The following is an 11,051-nucleotide window of genomic DNA, read 5'->3' as shown; positions in this document are numbered from 1 at the left end:
CTGTCAGAGCCAAGTCCCTCTGACTCAGTGGCTTGGTATGGACACTTTTGGGTGACATCCAGGAACTCTTTTCAACCTTAGTAGAGGACACACTTTGTTCCTGCCACTCCTTCTGGTGGCAAAAGATTCCATTCCCACTTAGATCATGGAAGCTTGCTTTTAGTGAGCAGCCAGATGAGATATGGGGTTCCTGTGCACTTAAACAGCCATGAACACACCGCAATGCAGAAAAGCTAGGCGCTCCCTGGTGAGTAGTTCCTCCATCTCAACAAATCACTCTCAAGACCAGCTGCTCCCCAGTCTTGCTTACTCTTTGTTCTAAGAGGCAGCTCCCAATGGGTGTGTACCTGTGGAAACACTCTCCAGGAAAACATCTGCCTTCTTACTGAAATTTCACACTAAAATCCCAAAGCCAGGGAAAGCCAGTCTTACTGATAGAGAAACTAAGGCATTTTTTAAGAAGTGATTTATTTGGTTGGTGGGTACATCAAAGAATGAAGTTGCTTTAAGGTCTGCTTAGTTTCTGTGGGCTTTTTATTTGGGGGGGACTCCCCTGATAGCCCTTAGCAAGTCCCAAGACGCCAGGCTGTGTGACTGGTATTGACATCATGGACAGCCCACTTGGATGAAGAACGACAGTAGCCGTGCTTTGATGCACTCTTTTTTGGTGGGGATGGGTACCGGGAATTGAACTTGGAGGCACTCAATCACTGAGCTACATCCCCAGCCTTATTTTGTATTTTATTTAGAGACAGGGTCTCATTGAGTTGCTTAGCAACTCGTTTTTGCTTAGGTGGGCTTTGAACTCGTGAACCTCCTGCCTCAGCCTCCCGAGCTACTGGGATTACAAGTATTCACCACCATGCCCAGCCTCGATGCACTCTTCTGTGGGGAGAGGGTCAGCACAGCACACACACACACACACACACACACACACACACACACACACCTCCAAGGGGGAAAAACAACTCTTGGGGATTGAACCTTTTGGGAAAGAAGGGATGCAGTTTACCCACCTGTTCTGTGATTCATTCTCACCGTTATCCTAGCAACCACTCCATCCTCATGACTGGGGGCGGGGGTGAAGTGGAGGTGGAGGCTATAACACAGGAGATGGTGCAAGGCAGGGACAAGGCAGGACAGGGACTACCACTCACTGAAAGTCTTCATCTCTTTTGCCTGGTGCAAGCTGAGGCACTGAAAGTCATTTTTTCTAGGAAATGACACAAACTCCTCCCAAGGGTACCTTGGATTTTGTGCTTCTGGAAGGTAATAGCCAAACAGAAATAGGTGAAGAGTAATATGTATAGTTCAGGGGTCATCTGAGTCAGGTGGGCACACTCCCCAATTCTCTTCCTCATCTTTCAGATCTCAGCAGACTCACCTCTCTGCACAATTCAGACTGGCACTCCATAAATGCATTCAATAAATGTCTGTGCCAAGTGAAAATAACTTGCTGGGGAAAGCAGGAGTCAATCTTGTATGTCTCCCTCCCTTTTTTCCTCCCTATGCGACCTTTAGGTCTCTGGTTTCCTGCAAGTAGTGAATTATTTACATCTGCTCATAGCTATCAAATTGGTCCTTTCCAGGTTGCCAGCAGGGTGGGGCAGGGAGGCAACTGTAAGTAGGAGGAGCAATCACCTTGTTCAAACAACACATACAGGTGAGTCCCTGCTTTTGCTAAGTCATCCTGAGAACGCAAAGGCCCATTGTGAGATCTTCTGTCCTTCCTAGCTCCTCCTTCCTCCCCACTCCCTTGAGAGACCCGTAAGTGGGTGCACAGCACTCTGCAAGACTCACTCTGCGCTTCGCTATGGCCTACATCGCCAAGTCTTTCTATGACCTTAGCGCCATCAGCCTGGATGGCGAGAAGGTGGATTTCAACACCTTCCGAGGCAGGGCAGTGCTCATTGAGAACGTGGCCTCTCTCTGAGGCACTACCACCCGGGACTTCACCCAACTCAACGACCTGCAATGCCGCTTTCCCAGGCGCCTGGTGGTTCTTGGTTTCCCTTGCAACCAATTTGGACATCAGGTGAGGTGTCCCTTGTGTTGTGCCCAAGGAACTGGGTTGATGAAGCTTGAGTAGGATAAGGGAAGGGGGTGAATGACTTTGCGTGTTTGAGTGTCAAGAATTGTGGGCATGTTCTTCAACCCAGGTCTTTGGGAGCATGTGAATACCCAGGGGCAGTAGACATGCTCTGAGACTAAACACTGGGGTGGGTGTTAACTATTTACTGTCTTCCCACTGTAGTCCATGAAGGCTGGTTCCAGGTACTCATTAAATACTTGTTGAATGAATGAATGGAGGAACCAGAAAGTCAAGAATCAAACTAGAATTGGACTCACTCAAGTTCTGCTCTTTAATGGCTCTGTGTCCTTGGAAGAGACACTTCATTTTTGTTTTAGTTTCCTCATGTGTAAATTGGAGATAATACCACTTAGCTCACAGGATTATTGTAAGATTCATGGGGTGAGATATAAAAAGGTAACTAGAAAAATATAAAGCATTATGCAAATGTAAGCAACTTATTACTTGGATTGAAGATTGTTTAAATCAGTCAGTGGAAAGTGAATATGATGAAAGGGAAAGATTTGTAACTTGCATGTGTGTCCCCTCTGGGCACCACACACACCTGTCTCTGAATAACAGGTCGAGTTGTTATGAATCTTCAGCCTGCACACCTTAAGTTATCTCTTAGGGATTCTTCTATTTCTACTTGTGATTTTAATTGTATAAGCAGGCAGAATGTCCCCAAGCAAACACTCTAATTATAATTCCCTAAGTTCGATTCGCAATGGCATAAAAAGGCCATGTAGAATTAACCAAGACGTAAGCAGGAAGGCTGAAGGATCACTGACTGACAAACCAGAGTCCAACCATTACTGCTCTCACTGTTCCTTCCCTCCCAGTTCACTTTCCAGCCTTTACCAGGCAGGAGAGACAGAATGGGTAAAACCTCCTGCCCTAGAGCTACCCCAGGCTTACCCTGTTACTTCCGCCTAGCTAGTCACCAGAGGGACCACAACCTAGAAGCCAGCCAGCCATTTGCATGAAGAGATTAGAAATCTAATAGAGTCAGCAGGCTCATGAATGCTATGATGGCTGGGAACTGACTGCACTCGCAGGAACTGGTGGATCAGAGGTGGGGACTTTTTCCCAGAGGGAGACATCTGACTCTCAGACTGGGGAGGAAGGGGTGGAAAATAAGGGATCTCACCAGCCTTTTTTGAGTTGTCGGGGTGAGAAGTGCTGAGTGGGAACAGGACTGGGGTGGCAGCAGGAAGGGAAAGATAGGTAACAGTTTCTGAGCTAAAGCCTTCGTAGCCGAGAACAGTGAGTAGAGAGGAGGAGCTTTGGACAGCAGCCTACAAGTGAAAAAGTAATTACATATTCACAATCTTTAACTCTCAAGCATTGTTTCCTTTACTGCCCACCCTCCACACACTTATCCTAGAACCCTCAACCCTCTATCCTATTTGAGTCATTCCTGATGGTCACTAAGTAGTTCCATTTAGACTACATTCATTGCGGTCTCTAACTTGCTTGGCCTTTATGACATCTGAAAACTACATTTTCTTGGTTGGGGTCTTTCTTCCCCAAAGTGTTGTCCTATTTGCACTTCAGTACTAGGACAAGGCAGGAGGAAAGCTAGACGCTCTAAGTCCCAGTCCCCTGGGCCTCACTTTCACTCTGCTTTGAGGAGCTGAGCAGAGCAGAGGCAAAGGCTGTACTCAATGTGTAATCAGAAACAAGGGAGGCACAACCAGGGCAGAAGAAAGGGAGAGTGGGGGTAGGGAGTGCGGAGCATGTGTGTGCATGTGTAGACAGGAAGGCAGGGAGGTAAGTAGACCGACAGGTTCTGGGCAGTATGACCTGAGCCTCCCTTTCTTTTCTTTGTCTGCCTGGAACTCAAGGTCACTTGAAGCTTTAAAAAAAAACACTGCTCAGGATCATTGGAGTCAGAAGAAACGATTCAAACATACTAAATTTTTAAGTATAAGAACAGCCAAGCTAGGAACGCCAAGAACTTTCAGAAATGGCCTAGCACACCATCAACAATAGCTAGGAGAGGGAAAAAAACCGAGCCAAGAGAAGGGCAGAGCAAATGAAGGACACCCATCTAGGGAAAAAGGATCCTGGGAAGGGAGTGTAGGAGGGTGAAAGATTCGCATGCTGTGGAACCTTCATTTCCTGACCCTTTTCCACGCTCTGTCTTCTTCCTCACCTTCCTCCCCCAGGAGAACTGTCAGAATGAGGAGATCCTGAACAGTCTCAAGTACGTCCGCCCAGGGGGTGGATACCAGCCCACTTTTACTCTTGTCCAAAAGTGTGAGGTGAATGGGCAGAACGAGCATCCCGTCTTCGCCTACCTGAAGGACAAGCTGCCCTACCCGCATGATGACCCTTTTTCCCTCATGACCGATCCCAAGTTCATCATTTGGAGTCCAGTGCGTCGCTCAGATGTGTCCTGGAACTTTGAGAAGTTCCTCATAGGGCCGGAGGGGGAGCCCTTCCGACGCTACAGCCGCACCTTCCCCACCATCAACATCGAGCCGGACATCAAGCGCCTCCTCAAAGTTGCCATATAGACGGGAGCTGCTCCGCACACGATCTCCTGCTCTGTCCAGTCCCTGAGTATTCTTCTCCAGGATGCAGTGTCCCCTTGGGAGCCACTGCTGGACCGAAGCCTTCCCTCCATGACACCCCTTCATTGAAGAGCCCTGCCTCTCCCATCTGCCTCTTTCCTTTTCCTCTCTCAACCCTCTGGAGACCAACTTGGGGCTCTAAGACTGGGCAGGCTTTGGGCCTTCACAGAATGATGGCACCTTCCTAAATCCTTATGGGTGGTGTCTGAGAAGTGTGAAGGGCCCAGGGCCAGCAGGCGGGATGAGTCCAATAAAGGGCTGATGTAGAAATGGCCAGGCTCTTTGTGTCTTCTTCCTAGACAGAGGGCAGAGGGTGGTACAAACTGCAGGTGGGACAGGGGCACCGGCAGCACACAAAGGTGTGGTGGAGGGAGGCTTCGATCAAGGGGATACCCTGATTACTGTCTGGACAGCAGGCTCTGGTCATGGTCTGCAGTGGCAGAAAATGTGAATTGTGTTATTTTATGGCTCTTCAAAACTGGGGGTGGGGAAGAAGAAGTAGTGAAGAAGAGTTAAAGACAGTGGGCCCTTTGGCTGAGCATGCTGGGAGGTCGTTGGAAGATTATTATCAGGAAGACTTCATATCACTGTGAGTACTGAGACAACTAGATATTACCTGTACCTAGACATTCCTGGAAGGCAGTTTGGTCAACGTTTACTGATGGCAAGAGTATAGAGGGTGCAGTTACTGGAAACACAAAGAGCACTTTATCTTTTCCCCCGATTAACTTATTGGATGTTTTCAATCTTTAACTAGAATGATCCTCCATCCCTTTAAAATTCATATTTACCCTACTCTTCTCAAATTCATATATTCACAAATTCAGGTACCAGATAAACAAACAGAGGCATGAATGATTGGATTCACTTCTTCCTCCATGAGGGTGGGGACATGAGAGGGAAGGCCTCCCTGAAAAGAGACATTTTACAATCTGCCAAAACATGATTGGTGCCCTGTGTGCTGAGTGGCTTAGCAGGGAGGGTGTCCTAGAGTCCTTCTATAGTGCAGGCATATTCAGAAAGGACCAACACCACAAAGACCAGGTTCTATCATGTTCTGGAGATGATACCTGCTGAGAGGCCACTGTCCCATCACTATGCCTAATAAACCTCATCCTGGAACCTTCTCATTTCAGCTTTTCCTTCTTTGACCACTAGATGGAACATTTTACTTCTCTTCACTGAAGCTCTGAAGGATCAGTTCTACAAACTAGACACACTGCTTGAGAATCCCAATGTTGAATGGGGAAGTATTTTTCCTTGAATCTGTACCCTATAACCATTTTTTCATGCACTGGCATTATCTGAGAAGAAAAAGTGGAATAGAGGTTAAGAATCCACACTGTCCAACCTTCAATGAGAGCTGTCATCAATGGTGCTATATTTCAATAAGGTAACCTGAGCATTACAGTGGGAATCCCCTGGCATCCTTCTGCAGGGCCTTCTGCTAAATTAAGACTGACCTTAACTTGACTCTTCTAAAAACTTGAACCTTTCAGATTCTTTCTCTTAAAGTTAACTGCTGGGGAGAGGGGCGGGCAAGACACTGATTTTAGAGCCGTAACAGCAGAGATAAGTTGCTTCTCTGATAACAGTAGGAATTCATATTGGATGCTGGTATGATTTGTGCATCATCTTGATTGAGCTACAGCTTGTTACATCCCAAAACAGCCAGCTCTCCCAGATATTGTTGTTATGCCAAGGCATTTTAGGGCCTGATATGCCACTGTGGGGTGTTGGGTCGTTCCCATGAGGCTCTAGTTTAAAGAATTATTTAGGGATTCCCAAAGGAATGGGAAGCTGGGTGTCTGTAATTTTGCAGAGTGTCAAAGGGGCCATAATGCTAGAAAGAAGGCTCCTCACGTGGGCAGGGGAAATGCTGTGCTTCAGACAAGACCTGATCAGTTTGGCTCCAGAGGAAACAGGAGAGGAGAATGGGAGGAGACTGATTTACAAGGCCTTCAGCTTTACTGAAGTTTTCCTTGTGTTGATAAAACCACACAAAAAGGGTTCCTTTCTTTTATTCCTCATCTCATTTGCCACCCTTTCATCCTCAGAAGCAGCAGCCTGGAAATGGTCATGAGGCAAAGCTTTAATGTAATCACCCACTTTCCTGGATAAACAAAATCTTTTAATCAAATTTCCCTGGGGGTGTTCAGAAGTAGAGAGAAGTCTCATTAGCAGGCTCTGCCAGAAGTGGGGAGGTAATGCTGCTCAATTTAGAGAAATGATAGAGAATTGCTTCTCTAAAGGCTCTTACAAAATATATATATATATATATATATATATATATATATATATATATATATCTAGGAAGAAGGGATTTTAGGGGGCGAAGGTTTAGAGACTGAAATTGCTGGCTGTTTTCATGACTGTGTTCGCACAGTTATGTCTTCTTAGTTTAAGAAATACTGAGCCAAACTCTAGAACTTTATTATAATTACCATCACAACCATCATCCAAAATACCACTTATTGAATATTAACTATGTTCACACACTGTCCCATATATCAGATTATTTAATCCTCATACAGATCCCATGAGGAATTTTTATTTCTATTAAAAGAGAAAGTAGTTGGGCAAGAGACCTGCCAGAGACAAAAGGTTAATAAAGAGCAGAGCCAAAAGTTAAAGCCAGATCAGTCTAACTCTAAAACATCTATTCTTAACTCCAATTGAGCTTCTTCTAGCTTAGATTTTCCTTCATAAAGGCCACCGAGAGCTGCCTGACCCCAACACTACACAACATCAAAAATGTTTCCACTTACATTATATCATTTGATTTGATTAAAACTCTGTGAAGGAGGTTTAATTGTTTCCATTCTTCTACTGAAGAAAGTGAGGTACAGACAGGATAACTGGTACAATGTCTCTCCATTAACAAGTGGTAAAGCCTATTCTGGACTAAGTTCTCTTGATTTCCTTTCTAACCAACCATCTCATAATGGAGACTTGTACTATAGCAAGAAACATACATTTTAGTATTGAGAACTTCAAATTCAGACAAGAAACTAACCTTGCTCACAAAATGAGAGAATGAAACTGAAAGGATTTCTGATATACTGAAATAAAGAAATGTGAACATACACCTCTTCATGATAAATTACAAGTAACAGAATATACCTGATTGTACCCAAGCTAGGTCATATATCAATTAATCAGTACTGGAAGGCTCTGTCTACTGGGAGATACCAAGAACATTTGAGAAAGACAGAGCTAGCCAAGATAATACAACAACAAAAAATAGAAGCTGAGCTTTTAACTTCAACAATCTTACTAGCAAGAAGCCAGATCTATACATGATGAAGCAAGTAGAAAAAGAATGAGGACCAGCCCAGGTTTCCAACGACATGTACAGGTGATTTCTTTTCCTTCTTAAATCTCAGGAAGGAGAGTAAAGAAGACTAATGCTTTTGTCTGGTTTCTTTATTTGAACAGAAAAACAAAGATTCAGTACAACTGGATTCAAGAGGTCTTTATTCCATTTGACCCACGAAAGGGTCTGAAAGATGATAAAGACAGTGTCACAAACACATCATCACGCTGATTGAATAATAATAATCAAATACATGGATAGGATCTAATGTTTTTAACTTTTGTAATGCATAGTTCAAAACAGATATTCTGCTATAGACAAGGATACCAGCAAGGGCATATAAGATCATACTCCTGAGCTTCGAATGACAAAGTTGGAAGCATTAGCAAATTCCAAGACAGGACAATTCTGGAATATAGAGGATATAATGGGCCTAGGGCTTCTATTTAAAGTAATGAAGCATTTTCTCTGCTTTTTGGATTCATTTCACTGAACGATTTCCTCAGCAGGTCAGATATAGATTTGCAGCAAAATGGAAAACATTTTCCAGGAATAAAACAACTGATCCCTAAGGAGCAGCTGACTTAACTTTTCTGAGTAATAAATCTTTATCTGACATGCCGAGATTCCTTGGAGTGCTGTCACTGATATTCTCAACCTCTTCCTAACCTTGACAGACCCTTGTACCTCATATTTACCAAACACCACTGCTGGAAAGCAGTCACTGTGGTAGCTGTATGACCTTGAGCAAGTTACTTTACTTCTTTGTGTCTTAGTTTTTTTCTTGCTCTAAAGTTGGAATAAGGATGGTACTTATCTTATGGTGGTGTTAATGAGGATTAAATAAGTGCTTTAAATGGTCTGTTGGCACAGAGGAAGTACTCAATAAACCTCAGCTATTATTATTACCATGCTGTTACATAATAAAGCTTTTCCCTGGTATCAACAATGAACAATTGGCTATTTTTTTTCCTTATAAGCAAACCTTTAGCTCAGAATTTTCTAATCTCATATATGTAAAGAGGAAACAGTATCTAAAGCTGGACCCCTGAAGTTCCGGTTTCAGAATGAGAAGAACTAACTGAAGCCACCACATTGTACTTTGTACTTTATATGCTTTCCAAAGTATTTTACATTAATTCATTTGGATCTCCTAACAATGCAAAATGAGTATATCACATTTTATTAACCCAATGTTATAGGAATGGGACAATGAAATCCCAAGCAATGCTATGTTTAATGATTATATTGATATCAAATAGCAGAGAGACCTAAATGCTTGAGTTTATGACCCCCATAATTGCTCTTTCTTTTTTTTTTAATTTTTAATATTTATTTTTTAGTTCTTGGCGGACACAACATCTTTGTTGGTATGTGGTGCTGAGGATCGAACCCGGGCCACACGCATGCCAGGTGAGCGCGCTACCGCTTGAGCCACATCCCCAGCCCAGATAATTGCTCTTTCAACTAGCAAAATAAGACATTCTAAGATCCCTTTGGAGTGACTGAAACCATGCTATTCAGAGTTTCCCGTTTCAACCAAATGTCCTTTTTTTCTGGTGCAGGATGCCCTTTAGGATGCCATACTACACTTAATTGTCATGTCTTATTAGGCCCTTCTTGTCTGTGACTGTTTGCTGAGGGCCATTACCAAGTAGAAATGACGCATCAAAATTTCCTTGCTAGCGTACCCCATGTTAATGATTTCGCTGTTGACATTGCATGTAAGGTGACCTTGCTCAAAGACCAAGGCGGATCCGGGTTTAGAGCTGATCAGGTTTGAGGAAGTATCCCGGTCCTTGGGTTAAGGGCGTTCCCAGTTTAAGACCTTGGATTTTAGGAAGTTCGATGTTGAGGATTATTGCTGCTGGAATTAGGGCGTTCCTGCTGCCTGAGCTCCCATGGAGTTCTCGTGAGATTCAGAGAGCATTTTGGGAAGAAAGCCTCGTGGAGGAGGTGAATTGGGTGGCAGTGGAACTGGGATTGCCCCAGAAAGTGTGTGGAGGCCGGTGTGAGTTCGGGAATAAAGAATTGCAGTTTGAATCTACAAAGCTGTGTGGTGGCTCGTGATTCTGTGCCCAGCCAAGACTGCGGCAACTGTTTATCAGACTTTTGTTATTTTCTAAGAACTTGACAGTTTCAAGGAGCATTGGTCAAGTACTTTGTATAATGTCCTTCAATTGGGATTTGTGTGATGTTTTTCTCATGATTTTAGACTGGGGTAATGGCTTTTTGGAAGGAATACTACAGAGGAAAAGCACCATTCTCATCCTATCACATCAAGAGTACATGCTATCGGGGCTGAGGCTGTGGCTCAGTGGTAGAGCGCTTGCCTAGCATGTGTGAGGCACTGGGTTTGATCCTTAGCACCACAAAAAAATAAATGAATAAAATAAAGGTCCATACATATAAAAATATTTTAAAAAAAGAGTACATGCTATCAACATGGCTCATCACTGATGATGTTAACCTTGATAACCTGGCTGAGCTAATGTTTATCAGGTTTCTCCACTGTAAAGCTATTCCCCAGTTCCATATTTCTTGGAAGGAAGTCACTATGAACAGCCTATGCTTCAGGTGGGGAGTATCTACAGAAATTATTTGGAATTTTTCTGTACAGAAGATGTGTCTATTCTCTCCCATTTCTTTATTCATTCCCTCATTCAACCATTTATTTACCAGTAATGAAGGACTCACAGTTATTTATTATGTAGTTTGGGTTATAATCCAATATAATTTTATTTTGCTGCTCAAATTGTTCCAGCTTTGGTCACTGGAAGCTTCTCCATTTGACTTCTTTGTCTGATAAAACCCTAATAATTTTGACATTTTTAAAATTAGCACTTAATTTTTTTGTGACACAAGATGCTCCAGGCTCATTTCCAGATACTTATTTCCTGCTCTAGTCCACCAGACATTTTTCCAAGAAGTCCTGGTTCCTTTTAGGAGAAACCAAGATCTGGGCACTAGGTGTGCACTCATTCTAATTATTTTTCTGGTCAAATAACTGCAACAAAGATATTTCACTTCGGCTACACTGATGTGAACTAGAAACTTCAACAGAAGAACTCAACTCTAGGTACAA

The 11,051-nt window shown here is 43.5% G+C and overlaps 1 protein-coding gene across 2 annotated transcripts; it reads left to right on the top strand.

Moving 5' to 3' along the window:
- Window positions 1-173: 173 nt before the first annotated feature.
- On the top strand, window positions 174-4,888 carry GPX2 (glutathione peroxidase 2). Of its 2 annotated transcripts, XM_081293312.1 has the most exons (4): window positions 174-247; window positions 1,590-1,663; window positions 1,735-2,035; window positions 4,243-4,888. In XM_081293312.1, exons 3-4 carry the CDS (start codon window positions 1,814-1,816, stop codon window positions 4,591-4,593), a joined length of 573 nt encoding a protein of 190 aa, XP_081149438.1. In that variant the 5' UTR covers window positions 174-247; window positions 1,590-1,663; window positions 1,735-1,813; the 3' UTR covers window positions 4,594-4,888. The 2 variants fall into 2 exon arrangements, with proteins under 2 accessions (XP_081149438.1, XP_081149437.1); XM_081293311.1 differs by having other exon boundaries at window positions 1,590-2,035.
- The last annotated feature ends 6,163 nt before the right edge of the window (window positions 4,889-11,051 follow it).

Source organism: Spermophilus citellus (genome assembly GCF_964194105.1).
Source record: "Spermophilus citellus genome assembly, chromosome: 4".
NCBI lineage: Eukaryota > Metazoa > Chordata > Mammalia > Rodentia > Sciuridae > Spermophilus > Spermophilus citellus.
The sequence above is the reverse complement of the archived record's forward strand: the minus strand, read 5'-3'. Positions and strand labels throughout refer to the sequence as shown.